The sequence below is a fragment of the Acinonyx jubatus genome, chromosome B2 (assembly GCF_027475565.1).
Source record: "Acinonyx jubatus isolate Ajub_Pintada_27869175 chromosome B2, VMU_Ajub_asm_v1.0, whole genome shotgun sequence".
NCBI lineage: Eukaryota > Metazoa > Chordata > Mammalia > Carnivora > Felidae > Acinonyx > Acinonyx jubatus.
Genome location: NC_069385.1, coordinates 51,992,613 through 52,008,492, shown reverse-complemented (window position 1 = coordinate 52,008,492; position 15,880 = coordinate 51,992,613). Strand labels below are relative to the sequence as shown.

General features: G+C 45.1%; 1 protein-coding gene across 6 annotated transcripts in view; it reads right to left on the bottom strand.

Annotated features, from left to right (window-relative positions):
- METTL24 (methyltransferase like 24) overlaps positions 1 to 15,880 on the bottom strand; it is a 167,940-nt gene that overhangs the window by 133,353 nt on the left and 18,707 nt on the right. For all 6 annotated transcript variants that reach the window (XM_027057116.2, XM_027057113.2, XM_027057114.2 and 3 more), the window contains exon 2: positions 1,499 to 1,597. In XM_027057116.2, coding sequence (XP_026912917.1) covers positions 1,499 to 1,597 — 99 coding nt within the window. The remainder of the gene's footprint in view (positions 1 to 1,498; positions 1,598 to 15,880) is intronic.

Below are 15,880 nucleotides of genomic sequence, written 5' to 3'. Positions count from 1 at the left end.
TCTCAGTTCATAACTCATGGGGGAAAATCCAAGAGGGGCTTGAAATAATCCTTTTGTGCCTCACGAGCTTCTTCTAAGTAAATATGCCTTTTATAAGTTACAGAACATTAACCTGAAATACATATAAAATGGAATCTAGAGGCTTTTACTTGGTCAATTTATTTGGGGTGGGGATGGAGCCCATAGTTCTCAAACCCAACTCATAAGTTTAACACCTTCTCATTTTCCTCTGGTGTCTTAAGAGTTTCTTAAAGTCACAGTCAAGAGGTCGGGCTTTTCATCCTTCATGTAAAACCAAACTGTACAATTAAAATTTCAGCACCTTAATTAAATCTGTGAGTGTCCACCAAATTAATTTGCAGCAGCAAAACAAGATGAAATTATGTAAAGCACAGGGATCAATTTATCATTCCATAACTTGCGATTAATTCAACAAGCTTTCACTTCCACGTCTAGGTGGCAACCATTAAAGTCCAATTGTCTGACTGCATTATATGAGAAATGGGACTTTCTTTTACGCCCAGTCTTCTAAAACATATTCTAGAAACATATTCTCTCCACAGATGAAAAACGGGCTCTGCTGCCAGCAAGGTTTGGGAGAAGAAGTGGGATGCCAGGGGGCTGAAGGGACATCAAAAGAGCCTGGGACCCTCAGTGCCACACGAGCTCCACGGGCTACCTCCCCAGTTGGCCTAGGCACCTGAGAGGCAGTGTGAGTTTCTAATTTACTAACACCTCCCACTTAATCCAGGGCAAAGTTTCCCTCAGGCCTTGATCTTCTCTTATGTCTCTCCGTCCCCAGGATCAGGCTACTTGAGGACAGAACCTCCTGATTAACGTGTCAAGAGCCATAGACTCTCCTTAATAGACAGTCCCTTTACTTGCCGGGGGCACAGGCTCAGCCTCGGCAGGAGCTGCCACAATGTGTTAAGTCACCACTAAGGCCGATGCTCCATAATGACTTTAAATGCTCTAAGAACAGAGTACTGTTGGATTCATTAGCTTCTCGGACCTCCTGCAATGTCCCCTCTGCTCCCTGGCCTAGCGGGGCCCTGTCCACCAAGCATCTGTGGCAGAAAAGCAAAAAGGCAGATTCCTCCAAATCCAAAATGGAACTTGAACCTCCAGATGATGGTTTTGTTTTATGACACACTTGACTGCCTACTCACGGGTGTGAATCTGTCGCCTCAAATGGTTTTCCAAAGCAATTTGCTAAAGTGGATCTTTAAGAACACGTCAGGATGAATCATTAAAACATTTCAAGATGACAATACCCCTGGAAGGCAGAAGATGCTGAAGCAAATAGAAGGCATCTTATCTGCCTTCAAACAAGTGGATAAATGTAAGCATTGAGGCCTCAGAAACTATGTCCCTATCAAGTCCCCACCAGGAGTCCCTGAGAATCTTCCTACCCCCTCACTGATCGAATCCGTTTTGAAAGGGGGTTGATCAATATCTTTTAGAGTGTCTCCAGATCCAAATGCACCTGAAATACAACCTGAGTGGTGCTGATGTATCTCAGAAACCTCAAGGCTTCCTCGTCCAGGGACTGAGCAGGTCCTGCCCACGGCTGGAGATCTATATGCCACCGGGGACGCTGTAGAAGACAGAAAACAGAAAACAGGTTGATGTGTAAAGTGCTGAGGCACTGGGGGTCGGGGTGGGGGTGGGATGGACACAGAGCATCAGCTAGGCTCCTTGGCTGCTTTAACTGTCTGCAAAACAAACATGTCTGTGCACAGGCGGTGGGGAGTGGGTTCAGAGCTGCTGTCATTACAGTCACCTCGGTCACAGGGAGGCAAGCAAGGCCTGAGAAAGCCCAGCTACCAGGTTAAGCAAAAGACTGCAAAGGCCTGGGGACGTCTGACTCTTCTGATCAAAAATAAACTCCACTTGACCCCATCAGGCTTTCTCAACTGTGGCTTTGTATTACTGTGCCTCTCCCCCATGCGAAGAAAAACTCCTCTATCTACTAGAGTTTCCAAAGCTTAGAGCTTCAGAACTATGAGCCTCCCTAAGGGCCAGTTATGTCGTCGAGGCAAAAGCCTGAAGTCCTTTGGGTGCTTGGGTGCCTTCCCCAGCACAGGGAGACAAGGGCAGCCGCACTCAGTCTTCCAGGTCTCAGTGTGCCTAGCATCTGGGGCTGTGCACCTGCGGGAGAGGACCCCGGAGCTGTCACCACCAAGGCTGACAAGAGTAGCCTTCTAGCAAGGGGCTGCTGCCTTTCTGCAGAGGACGTGAGGAGCACCGATGAGCACAGTGGTTAGAGATGAAGGCTAGGCCTCCTTTTGCAGCAAGGGTAGTGGGAGGGATGCAGGGCTGGGGGATCGCAGTGGTCTGGAAGAAACGCAAATAGGATCCCTCTAGTCAAAAGGAAGCACTAGTCATGAAGTCCTTTCTAGAGTTCCAAGTCCCCCACCTGTACTTATCACCACTTAGAAACCTTCCAAAGCCTTGCTGTGATTCTCAGGGGGAGAATAGCGCTCAGGGTGCAGGGTGGGGAAGGGGGTGGGGGGGGGGGAGAGAGAAGCCCCATCTGCTGGGAGGGTAGATGTCTGGAGTCAGGAAAGACGCTGGGTGTCTAGGCACAGGGGTTCCCGCAGTGCTTAGACTGGGCCTTTAAACCCCCTTTTATGATGCGGAAGGAGGCAAGGGAAGGTTCTAGGGACAGATAAATGCACCATTCACGCATACACATTGTTCTTCACTCAGATATTGCCAGGATCTGAATGTGTGTGTTCCCCTCCCCCATATTCATAGGTCGAAATCCTAATGACCAAGGTGATGGTATTAGGAGGTGGGGCCTTTGGGAACAGCTTAGGTCATGAGGGTAGGGCCCTCCTGAATGCAATCAGTACTCTTCTAAAAAAGACCTCACAGAATTCCCTAGCCCCTTCCACAATGTGAAGACCTGGAGAGAAGGCGCCAACCCTGAAGAGGGCCTTTACTGGAAACCAACTCTGCTGGCGCCCTGACCCTGGACTTCCAGCCTCCAGAACTGTGAGCAATAAACTTCTGTTCTTTATAAGCCACTCAGTCTGTGCCATTTTGCTATGACAGCCCAAACAGACTAAGACTAGGTATTATGACAGGAACTGTCTGTCACCCACCCCCCCCCCCAAAAAAAAACCCTAAACAGGCTAGCCCTGATACACTTTAGTGCAAATGTGGGGGGTTTGCCCCTGGATGGGGTGGCCTCGGTGACCTGGGGTTGAAAAGCTAGGAGGAGTGGGGGAGCAAGCAGGTCAGTCAGCACCAAGCCAGGTGTGTGAGCTTGGGGAAGAGAAGCCCACCCTGGCATGGGGGTCTGAGATAAATGTGGCCACTTCGTAAGTGATAAGCGTTATTCCAGGTCCGATGTGATTAGCCTCACATCGTGGCACAAAGCCCAAGAGCCCACAGTCTTACCGTCTAGAAAGGTCCGTGCCTCCTTGTAGTAGCTAAGTGCCCTGCAGCTTTCTAGACTTAAGGAATCCTCACTGATTTCCCACAGGCTGTCTTGTTCTCAGCTGCCAGTTTCATGGGCGTGCAACCTATGCAGTCTTAGAAGGGCCTGCGCTTGGGGGCGCCTGGCTGGCTCAATCAGTGGAGCGTGTGACTCTTAATCTTGCGGTTGTGGGTTCAAGCCCCATGCTGGGTGTAGAGATTACTTAAAGATAAAATCTTAATTTTTTTTTTTTTAAGAAGGGCCTATGCTTGGCTCAATGCTCTGCTGACACTGTCTTGAAATTCTTTAATAAATGTTGAACAAGAGGGCTCACATTTTCATTTTGCACCAAGCCCCACAAATTATGTAGCGAGTCTGCCCTGAGGGGCACCCTTTTCTGGGAACGCAGCCTTTTCTTATAGCTGTTCTTGCTCTGTGAAGGCTGATCAGGCAGAGAGTCTAATCAGAGAAAGCCTGAGAACATTAACATATCTTCCCAGGTAATGCCTTCCGCCACCCCCCTACTTTCCTTTCTTCTCTGAAGTAGATGGTGATTACCACGTGGTCAAACAATATTCATTGAGCATCAGCCACCCTGTGCCAGACACTGGTCAACACAGACACGAATAAAACCTTGACTCTCCCGGGGCGCCTGGGTGGCTCAGTCGGTTGAGTGTCCGACTTCGGCTCAGGTCATGATCTCGCAGTCCGTGAGTTCGAGCCCCGCGTCGGGCTCTGTGCTGACAGCTCAGAGCCTGGAGCCTGTTTCAGATTCTGTGTCTCCCTCTCTCTGACCCTCCCCTGTTCATGCTCTGTCTCTCTCTGTCTCAAAGATAAATAAACGTTAAAAAAAAAATAAAAAATAAAAAACCTTGACTCTCCCAAGAAGTGCACAGTCTGGCGGCAGAGACAGACACATACAAAATAACTTTGGCAGGTAAATGCTGAAAATTAGGGAGAGCAGTTCTTTTCAGGAAGTACTGAATTATGAAATCATAAATTATAAGCACAGTTAAGTACAAACGCCTCCCAGTTGTGCCTGGTCATGTCCTTGCATCAAATGACAAAGTGCCTTTCCAGGTCGCCCCTGCTGTCTGCACAGCAACGCAGAGCTTCAGGCAGGCTTGTCCAGGTTTAAAACTCCCCATGTCTTTCTCACACGGCCACTCACAAGTGTGCCAGCATCTGGCCCAGGAGCCTCTTGATAGAAATGATAAAGTTCACCCATCATGGTCTTCCTCTAAATCAGGGATCAGGAAACTCTTTCTATAAGGGGCCAAACAGCAAATATTTTAGGCTTTGCAGGCCATACAGTTTCCACTGCAATTCCTCGCCCCCTGCTGTATCTCAAAACAGCCACAGACAGTGAGTAAACCAATGGTCGTGGCTGTGTTCCAACGAAACTCCATTTACAAAAATAGGTTGCAGGCTAGATTTGGCCCACAAGGCTGTAGTTTGCTGACCCCTGCTATATTTGATTCGAATTTGGAGGCAGACTGGCCTAGAAGAGACTGTTTACTTGAAATAATGCAAGATTATGATATCTAGATTATAACTAACTTTGTCATCTGGGTGACTTGGGCAAATATCAGCCAGGATTCCAGCAGGATACAATAGGCTCCTTCCAACTGGCTAATCCAAGAAGAATTCAATAGACTATCTATAAAGGCGTGGGCAGGGTTCAAGGAAACCGATAACGAATAATGCAGTATCTATGACAGGTAGCACCAGAGAGACTTTACAAATCCTAAGCCTGAAGGAGCAAGGAGCAAGAGGAATTTATGGAACCCAGAGAGGGAAACTTTATGGAGCAGGCATTTAATAAAGGAACAAAGCCAATCCAGGGTGCCTGGGTGGCTCAGTCAGTTAAGGGTCTGATTCGGCTCAGGTCATGATCTTGTGGTCTGTGGGTTCGAGCCCCGCATCGGGCTCTGTGCTGACAGCTCGGAGCCTGGAGCCTGCTTCAGATTCTGTGTCTCCCTCTCTCTCTGCCCCTCCCTTGCTCATGCTCTGTCTCTCTCTCAAAAATAAATAAACATTAAAATTTTTTTTTCAAAAAGGAACATAGCCAATCCTGTCACATCCAGTCCTATTATATATGCACACCAACTGTCAAAGCCAAGAGAAGGCAGAGAAGAGGGAGGCTATGGTTGTCCATGCAAAGTCAGCCTCTGGGGGTGCAGAGGAGGAGGAGAAGAGTGGATGGTGGATCTGGAGAGACAAATAGAAGGTCTCCTGCACAGCATTCTTTGGAAAGAAGCAATGAGACTCGACCAGGGAGTCATCCATTGATTCAGTGGGCATTTGTGCCTTGTGCCAGGCTCTGGGTTACAATTTAATACAGCTATAACCCAATAAATGCAATGAAGTTCTATAGGGGCTCTGATGGAAATTTCCATAGGGTAAGTGGGGTCACGAAGAGATCGAGGACGTAAACATAGCTCCAAACTAAATGCCAAAAACACAAGTGCAGATTGCAGAAATCTGTCTCTACTGCAAGAAACCCAAAGGCTTCATGAAAGAGACACCTTTAAACACAGCAGAAGCCACTCACCCTTCACTAACACATAAAAATAACTTCACAGATCAATAATGGTGAACCCATATAGCAGGACTATAGAATTATCTTCAGAATCCACAGACAAGATCCTGACTGCAAGCTCATATTTCTCATTTCCAACTGATTGTCGACCCCGATGAAGCTAAACATGGCAGCTGGAACAGCGACTATCCGTTGAGGAATCTCAAGTGGAGACATGATAGGAATATACAGCAAAGAGATGCCCCAGAAATGCTCTGGCTTAATGCTTTGCTCGAGCTGTTTAAAAAACACTTCACATAAAGTAATGTTCCTCCTGGAATCAGTCTGACAGCAGTTCGTGATTATTACCCCAAGGAAACCATTAGCTTTTATCATCTCTTTCAATTATCATTTGTCTTAATTCTCTGGTACATACATCAATATTTGTCCCTCCAAACATCCCACACACAGAACTCTCTGAGCACCTTAGAACACCAATGGCCGGTATTAAATAGAACAAGGCAAACACACCCACCCACCAAATCTTTTTGTTTTAAGAAAATTTGTCATGATTTTACCCCCAAACCATTCCCTAAATGCCAGGATACGCTATTACCCACATGCTGCAAATATCATGTGGCCAGAACGATGCTACCCCCATCACTCCCAGAAGGTGGAAACACGGATTCCCAGTCCTGTCTGCCACCCCCGCTTCCCCTCGGGATGGGGAAAGGAGCTGCTTCGGCAGAAGGGGGTGGACGTACTGTCATTTGAGGCTGGTCTGTCTGTCCCCAGCAGACCTGGGCTAAAATGTCAAATGGGGCACACACAATGAGCGGCCACCGAGAAGTAGGCCTCCTCCTGAGCCAACCCAGGGAGGAGGGTCCCTCTACTCCGTTGCAGTCCAAGGTCCTGCTCCCTGAACCACCAGGCCACTCCTATAAAGGAGCCCCTCCCCAAGCACGGACAAGCGGCACAAGGAAGACAAGGTCCCAGATTTCTGAGGCAAGGAAGCAGCCTCCACTTTGTTTGTCAAGGCTCTATCTGCCACTTTCTTCAGGCAATGTGCATTGAAAAGTGAGCCGGCCTCCTCCAATATGTTTTGAGTGCATAGAAAACATTTCCAAAAGTTACGATTTAGGACAGCAAAAGATATACACCGCGAACTCATGTCGCTCTCAGGCTATTTTGCAGACATCTGAAATTCTGCTTTCCACAGGGCAAAAAGTGATCACTGAGTCAGTCTCAAAAAGACCACAAGCATCGCCATGAGGCTTTCAGATATTTTTTATGATTTATGATTTCGGCATTAAATTTGTTTCTTGAAAACAAAAATGATTCTTTCAAGCCAAAGGAGCTGAATTCCAAGATTTTACTATTAAAAGATAATACAAGAAATAAAGCAATGTTTTAACATGCTCTTTTGCCTACCAGCCTACACGTATGCACATAATAGAAATGCATTAATTCGAGACCGTAAGCCCCAAGCAAGACTGACCGCATTTAAAAAAAAAGTTATTACAAAAAAAAGCAGACCCACCCATGACCTAGAAAAGAGAGCCATCAATTCCGCCTGGTGCAAAAGCTTTCCTTGTCTTGAAATGTGGAATAACGGCTTCTTTTCTCGTAGGCAGTTTCCCCACACCCATGAATGACCTCAAGTAGCTCCCGTAGAAATTGTCAAACAAGGAACGGTACCACGATTGCACATTTTTCAACATATTTGTGTAAAATACAAACATAAGCCAAAGGAAGGCTTCTAATGGCCCATTCCTCTGTACTTCAATGCGACAGGTCTTTAGGGATGAAATAGTAGGATGAGTGATGTAAAGGGTGTTTCTTTACTGTGCTGGATAATTGGCAGAGTGATTGGGACATTTTTATAAAGTTGCAATACTCCTAAGTGCACATTCTCACAACTAGGAAGCTCCAGAAAGGTTTTAGAACCAGCAATTTTATATCGGGAGAGATGGCTAACAACTGAAGCTCTGCGTCTTTTCTGTGGAAAAGAACAAGGTTGTGAGTCCTTGAGGCAAACTAAACCATCCACTGAGCATGTGTTGATGTGTCGATGTCGGGGAAGCCTAAGCTTTCTGGGAGGAACAAGCCCAAAACAAGAAAAATATATCTATTTTGCAATCTTGTGCTAATTAAGAGCATCCGTTAGTGGGCAGGAAAACAACGATTGAAGGAAATTATTTATTCCTTTTTAGGAGAAGGGAGTTGTGGGAGTTGTAGAGTTGGTCCCCAGCAGGACATGCTACCAGGCACAGCTGAGAGCGTGCAAGCATCAGCCACAACCTTTCTGTAACATCCTCAGATAATCACGGTCTTTAGGACTTGGCCTGAGTGAGTGTGCAGGGCTCTGTGAGTCTCTGGGGTGGCAGGGAACATGCATTCCCCTCTGCATGCTCAGGCCCTTTTTCTCAGTCAGTCCTGCTTCAAAAAGAGCAGGGGTCAGTTACACGTTTTGGGGTGACATTTAAAATTCAGGTACCCTGTGCAAAAATGTCATTAAAACAAAGGAATCTCAGTTTCAGTTCTGGATAAGATGTGTAAGCACACCCCCACCCTGTGTCTTGCACTGAATCAGCACTAAAACCTGGACAGAACACACAAGCAGTGATTTAAGGAATCTGAAAAGTAAACACTAGCAGGCAGATTGGAGAAGAAGACCAGAATTCAAAGTACCACTGAACGAGCAGTGAGGTCACCAATGTTTTTTCTTCTGAGGTCCTCTTTCCTGGCCCCCGCTCGAGACAGCCACACACTGGAAGCGGGCATTGGCACAGACCAAGAGCATCGGGAAAAGCCCTCCAGTTCAGGCTCCAGCAGAGAAGGGGCCTCCTAATGCTCAGAGACAGTGAGAAAATCCTTCATTTTCCTCTCTCTCTCTCTCTCTTTTTTCTCCCCCTCTATTCTAGCACCCCAATGCCTGGGCCATCCCACTGCAGTGGTGGAAGTCAAGCAGGGGGCCACAGGCACCTAAAACTCTAGAGGAGAGGGCAGCTCACCCTTTTATCTGTGGCTATCACCCCAAGAGGATGGGGTAAATGCCCCAGCGAGTGTTTTCTGTCTCTTTCTTCTGTTATCTTGGCCTTGGACTCAGGCACAGTTACCAGAGGTATGCAGTACAGCATGAGTAGAGCAGGAATAACTAAAGCCCACCCTTTCTGGTCAGGGGTTCAGAAACCACAAGGAACCGGAAAATACTGGGAAAATTGTGGAAAAGGAAAGCAACCCCATAAAGTGGTTTATGAAGCCCTGGGCCGTAGGAACATGGATCTGACCCTTGTTAGCATATCAAAGGCTTTGGGAGCCAAGGCGACTGACCTTTGGGTCAGGGTCCCAGACTGGACACTGGGTGGCATGCATGTGGGAGAGGTCTGAAAAAAAACATGGCAAAGACTTTGAAAACAGGACTGATATTGAAATTACGATCCACAGAAGGCCGGCTGAAATGTGAGGCCTCAATCCAACCAAATTGCCTGTGAAAACAAATATATCAACCTTATCTATGGTATTTAATCTCAGAGTTTATGAGTTATGACTCAGAGTCTCATAACATAATATGCAAAATGTCCAGGATATAACCCAAAACTACTCGGCACATGAAGAGAATCCGAACTGGCGTGGGAAAAAGACAATCAACAGATGCCAATATAGGCATAACACAAATGTTGGAATTATTTGAAAAAAATTAAATGCAACCGTTCTAGAAAAACTCCAAGAAGCAAGGACATACATTCTTGGAACCAGTGGAAAGACAGAAAGCCTCAGCAAAGAAATACGAGATATAAAGAGCCAAATGGAAACTTCAGAACTGAAAAATGCAGTAACCAAAATAAAAGTCTCATGGATGGACTCAGCAGCAGAATGGATAGGACACAAGGAAAGGTCAGTGAACTTGAAGACAGATCCATAGACAGTATCCAATCTGAACAACAGAGAGAAAAAAAAATGATTTTTTTTGGCGGGGGAGGGTGGGTAGTAAAAAGAGCCTCAGGGACCTGTAGGACAATATCAAGAGGTCTAACTTTCAGATTAGACTCGCAGAGGAGGAAGAGTAAGAATGCAGTGCAGAAAGGAAAAAACAAAATTGAAAGATAGAATGGCTGAAAAGATGCCCAAATTTGACGACAGCTCTAAACATAAAGATTCAAGAAGCTCAGCGAGCCCCAAACAGACTCCAAGAAATCCCTGCCCACACACATCATAAGCAAACTGTTCCAAACTGAACATGACGACAGAAGCCGAGTCTAATCATCTCGTGATGGACTCGACTCGGTGGTGGGTCAGGGTCCGAATGGCGAGGTGGGAAAGGCAGAGCCCCTCCCCTAGGGACCTCTTCCCCAGAGGTCCCCTCCCTGTGGAGGCACAGTCCTACCTCTCCAAGTCCATCTGCTAAATGCCTCTGGCAGCAGACGGCACACATGCTGAAACCCAAATGCAGAGCAGCATTTTGAATCCTTTCCCCATCAATCTGCTGCCTCTGCAGCATTACACAGAGTGTAGGTTGGGAGGCAAGGGAACCAGAAATCAAATCAACTCTGACAAGAAAAAAATGCACTATAATTCAAGCAGGCCCTGATAACTTTTAGGAAGGAATTAAGGACAAGGAAGAAAAGACGCTCAGCTCTAGACTGAATCTCTAAGTTACCCTGGTAAGGTGGAAAGAAATGCCAAACAAATTTGAGCTGGGTTTTGTTCTTCAACCGACATCTTTAAATTCACCATGTTTTCTGTGTGTGTGTGTGTGTGTGTGTGTGTGTGCGCGCGTGTGTGTGTGTGTGCGTGTGTGTCAAAATAGTTCAAGTCTGGGTGAGATTGGAACCCCCGAGGGAATAGCTAAAAGAATAAAACATATTGTATTTTAGGTTTTTCTCATAGACAGTAGAAAGAGCAGCCAAATTCCTGGATAGATCCAGTGAAAGGCAGAGGCTCTCATTTGGTTTCATGATATAGAAACTACACAGCATCTACATGCCGAGTAGGAACTCAAATGTCAAATCATGTTTCTCACTGGGGTAACACATAACCAGGAAAGGAGGGAGGAGTCTCATTTGTCTGTAAGATTATAGAAGAAAGGTTGCCTAAGAAATCAAACAGGAACTGGAAGACAACATTAACCACATTTTTAAGGATTCGTGTTCTCTAGCTCTCTCACAAACACACACACATATACACACGCATGCACACACACTTCCACATATATGCATGCCCTATTCAAAACATATAGGGGACCCAGACCTTCTGTAAGTCAAAATCCTAGAAGTTTGGGGGACCTGGGTGGCTCAGCTGGTTAAGCGTCTGACTTGTGATCTCGGCTCAGGTCATGATCTCACAGTTTGTGAGTTCAAGCCCGCATTGGACTCCTCACTGACAGTGCAGAGCCTCCTTGGGATTCTATCTCTCCCTCTCTCTACCCTTCCCTGTTTGCTCTCAATCTCTCTCTCAAAATAAATAAATAAACTCAAAAATTTCCTAGAAGCTTAACATCATCTGAATCAACATCTGCTAGGAGTTCGTGGACTTACTTCAGTTAGAAAACTCCAGCCAGTTAACATCTCCCCATTCACCAGCTCCCAAATCATCAGCCTCAGGATAGAAAGTCTGCAGCACCCCCTATAAACCCATTTTAAGGATCCTTAGATCCTGAGTAGCTGTCAAAGACAAAGGAGAAGTAGAGGGTGGGGAAAACAAGAAAACTACCTGAATGGAGGGAACGGAATCAAGGAATCAAGAAGGGAAGACAGGAAAGGGGGTTACGAGAGGAAGGAGGGGATACTCCCCCCAATACCTGAATAGCTACCTCTATCCTCCCCACAAGGTCACTTGGGACTCAGAGTTGTCCATGAGGGGTGCCTAAGGCCTCTTTGGTGCCTCTCAGCCCACATTGGTCCTCAATTCTCAGGCCAGCCCACAGATCTCCCCATGGTTCCCTCACTGTAATCCCAAGACTTCCAGTCACATCCATACAGATGCCCCATTAGCCTCCCAGCCCTAGAGCCTCTAAGGAGGCTCTGGGGAATAATGTCGAGCAGAATGCCTGTCAATGGTAAAGCTCAGTGCTGTTGAGCAATTTTACAGAGAAAGGGTTTCAGTTCTAGAGTCTAAACAAGATGTGATTTTCATTACTAAAGAGAATTAACATGTGTCACCCAGAGTCACCAAGTGCAGAGAAACAGGGGTCGTGGCAGAATGTATCCAAAGAGGCCACACTGAGCATCTGAGTCACAGAGCTGCAGCACCCTGCAGCCACCCTGAAGGCTGACACATGGAACAGCAGCCGAGTGTGGCACAGCACATGGGTGGGAAGCAAAACCTTTCCTGGAAATCAATGGTAGACACTGCATGGTGCCTTTGAGAAAGGGCATAAGCAGGCAAGGCATAAGGTCCTCTGCCGTGGGTAGGACCGCCCAGGATAGGTAGAAGGAAAAGAGCACAGCAGAGTCCAGGAGCCCAGCCAAACCACCCACCATTTTGCACATGGTTCAAGGGCATCATCAGTTTTCTGATGAGGCTATCACACCCCATTGAATACAAGCCATCAGTTGCACACAATTACACACGTATGCACATACGTATGTATGATTTATGGGTTTTCAATACATTTTCACTCATTATTAAATCTCTGTCATTTTCATATTGTCCATACTGCCACTCTCTGGTCCTTTTTGATTGTTATATAGTTTTAGGTAGCCTGAGTGAATCCTACTGACAATTAAAAATAAGACTCTGGTGCTGGGACATTCCTCTCATGAGTCTGTATTTATAGAACATTCTTCTGTCTGAATGCACTGTAAGTTATAGTGCCTGACAAGCAGAAGCAGCCCCAAAAATGTTTCTTTTCCATCTATGGGAGGCTGCCAGCAGTATAACACAAGGCAGGGCAAGCTCGTTGCACAACTCTGGAACCAAAAGCACTTAAGCTTCAAACCTAAATGGAAGGAAAGATCTACAATCTTTATCACTAACTGGCCCTTTTTAGGAACATGAAGCATTGCTGAAAGAAGCAGACCTTTATAGAGGTCAATTGGGTTTGCCACCATGGAACTTTCTGGGCTCAGAGCTCTCTGGTGAATGAGAGCAAGAATCCCTGAGGTTAGAAGTGGAGCCGTCAATGTGGCAGCCGACCTTGGCCCAGTCTCCTTCCCCATTTCAGACTGGAAATAACAAGAGTAAAGGGGACAAATTGGGCAAATAAATATAGCAGATCTAAGCTGATGAAAATGTTGACCATATTTCTTAATGGTATGAGAAAAAAAGACTGGCAGTCCTTATGTTAAAGAAAAACAAACAAACATCTTGGAAGAGCTTAAAAAGCAAACACATTATAGGCGCACCTGGGTGGTTCAGTCGGTTAAGCGTCCAACTCTTGATTTTGGCTCAGGTCAGGATCTCATGTTTGTGAGTTCAAGCCCTCCTGAGACTCTGCACTCACAGTGCAGAGCCTGTTTGGGAATCTCCCTCTCCTCTCTCTGCCATCCCCCACCGCCCCTGCTCGCATACATTCTCTCTCTCAAAATAAATACATAAACATGTAGAAAAAAAAAAAGCAAATACATTCTAGAATCTAGAAGACAGAAACTATTCTAGCTTTTATTTTTACTTGTTTTATGCATGCAGAGAATCACTGTATTCAAAGAGAGCTTAAGGATGAGCTAGACTCCTTCATATTATAATTGAAGAAATCAAGATATCAAGATATAATTGAAGAAAATCAAGCTCAGAGAGATGAAATGACATATCGATGTCACATAGGTAGGAGGAGTTGGGCTGTGACTCAGAGCCAGACCTCTAGGCAACTAGTCCCATACTTGCTCTGCTACATTATGCAGCCCCCATCCCAGGTCTCAGAGTTTTATCTTTCCCATAGGAAGTTTATACTTTTCCTATTAGTATAGACTTTATATGTTATTTTAATCCACTGAAATTTTGAGGATGTTTGTTACTGCAGCATAACCTATCCTATCCTGACTGATACAGGTACCTACAAGGCACTAGGTAAAAGATGGTTATCATTGTTGGGTATGAATCCCCACAGAACTCTCCCAATGCCACAACGTTAGAGATTGAATGGTAGGCTGTAACAGAACGTTGGTTTTATGGATATTCCCAGGGAAAGAAAAGAAGTATAATCAAAGATAATTCACTGCCAAGGCTCAGAGAAGTTAGGAGGTGCTCAGATAAATACTATAAGGAACTTTTTAGGATTTTATAGGGCCTTCTAGGATTATAAAACAAACCCTATTCTCTGGTCTGCTCCCTAAGTGTATCCTGTCCTGAACATACCTTTCCTCTCCTACCAACAATCCTCTCTTTTATTCACTAGTCAGTTCAAATTCCACTTATTTTGTCTCATGTACTTCCCCCAAACTTCCTATTCACTCAAGCCTTTACTATGTGCAAGATAAACTATGCAAAGCAGGTTCTTCAGCAATTATTGCTTGCACTTCTCATTTTATATTTAATCAAATGTTTGCTGTAATCTGTTGCAAGTACGTTGGTCTTGTTTCTCTAACCAGACTACAAACCTCATGAGAACACCATGTATTTTACTTCGTTTACAGTCCCCCACATAAGTGATTCCAAGGGACATTTTTATATTGATTTAAATGCCAGGGAGGAAAGAACATGACATAATTCTTGGGATTGAGGACAATTTTTTTAAATAACTTTGGATGAAAGTAGGGATATCCACTAGCTGGGTTTCATAGTAATACCTCAATCTAGCCAAATATAAATACTACTTATTTATTTATTTAGATGGAATCAAGTTATCAACCTTAAATGTGTGATAGATAAAAAGGGCAACAACGATTTATGTACCGGTTGTAAAATTTAATCGGAACCTGTACATATATATTCTATACCTTGAAATCAAGTTAGGTGTTATCCAAACCTATTTGTTAAGAAGAGAACTGAGATTTTTCTACTATATAAAGTTTGTTTTCATAATCCCAAAGCTGTTGACCTGTAACCTCAAAACTATAAACACTTGCTACAGTCAATTTTATTTGTTAAATGCAAAACTATGTTTGACTCAAAAGGCCGATCCCACAAAGTCTTGAAGGGATGCCCCTTCTGTTCATAACTGGTCCAGTCCCCCTCATCCCACCTGCACAACTATGCATGCAGATTCTCTTAAAGGTAAACAGATGCATTCCTCCTTGTAGGAATTCATTTTACAAATAAAGTAACTCCAACATACTTGAAAACATGGTGAAGTTTTGCTCTTCTTCAACATTTCTTACAGTGGGAGCATTCTTAATCTCTCTACAAAACTAACTTGTCAGGGGCACCTGGGTGGCTCAGTCGGTTAAGTGTCTGACTTTGGCTCAGGTCATGATCTCACGGTTCGTGGGTTCGAGCCCTGCATCGGGCTCTGTGCTGACAGCTCAGAGCCCGGACCTGCTTCAGATTCTGTGTCTCCCTCTCTCTCTCTCTGCCCTACCCCACTCATGCTCTCTCTCTCTCTCTCTCTCAAAAATAAACAAACATTAAAAAAATTAAAAAAAAAAACTAACTTGTCAGATCAACGGACATTCAGCATCGTCTCTACCTGTGCTCTCCTGCTGCTACCAGTGTAGCTGTATTTTCACCAGGAGTGACTTGGTTTGTTCCCAAACCAATTTACATCAGTTGCACAAGTTATTGAACTTCTATAATTTAATTAAAATTAGGTAAACTGATGAAACCTGTGCACAGAAAGAAAACAGTTCTCTTTTCTACAGAAACCAAGTCAATAAAAGCTAGGTACTATTTTTAAATGCCGTTGAGTTAGGTATGAGTAAAGCAACTGTAAAACGGAGTAACAAAATCACTGAAATCTAAAGGTGTTTTGCACGTAGGTTGCCTCACAAGTGTTAAGTTCTTGCCCCACTTTGAAGAAACCAAAACTGGAAAAGGGTGATGCAGTTCAGATGGGT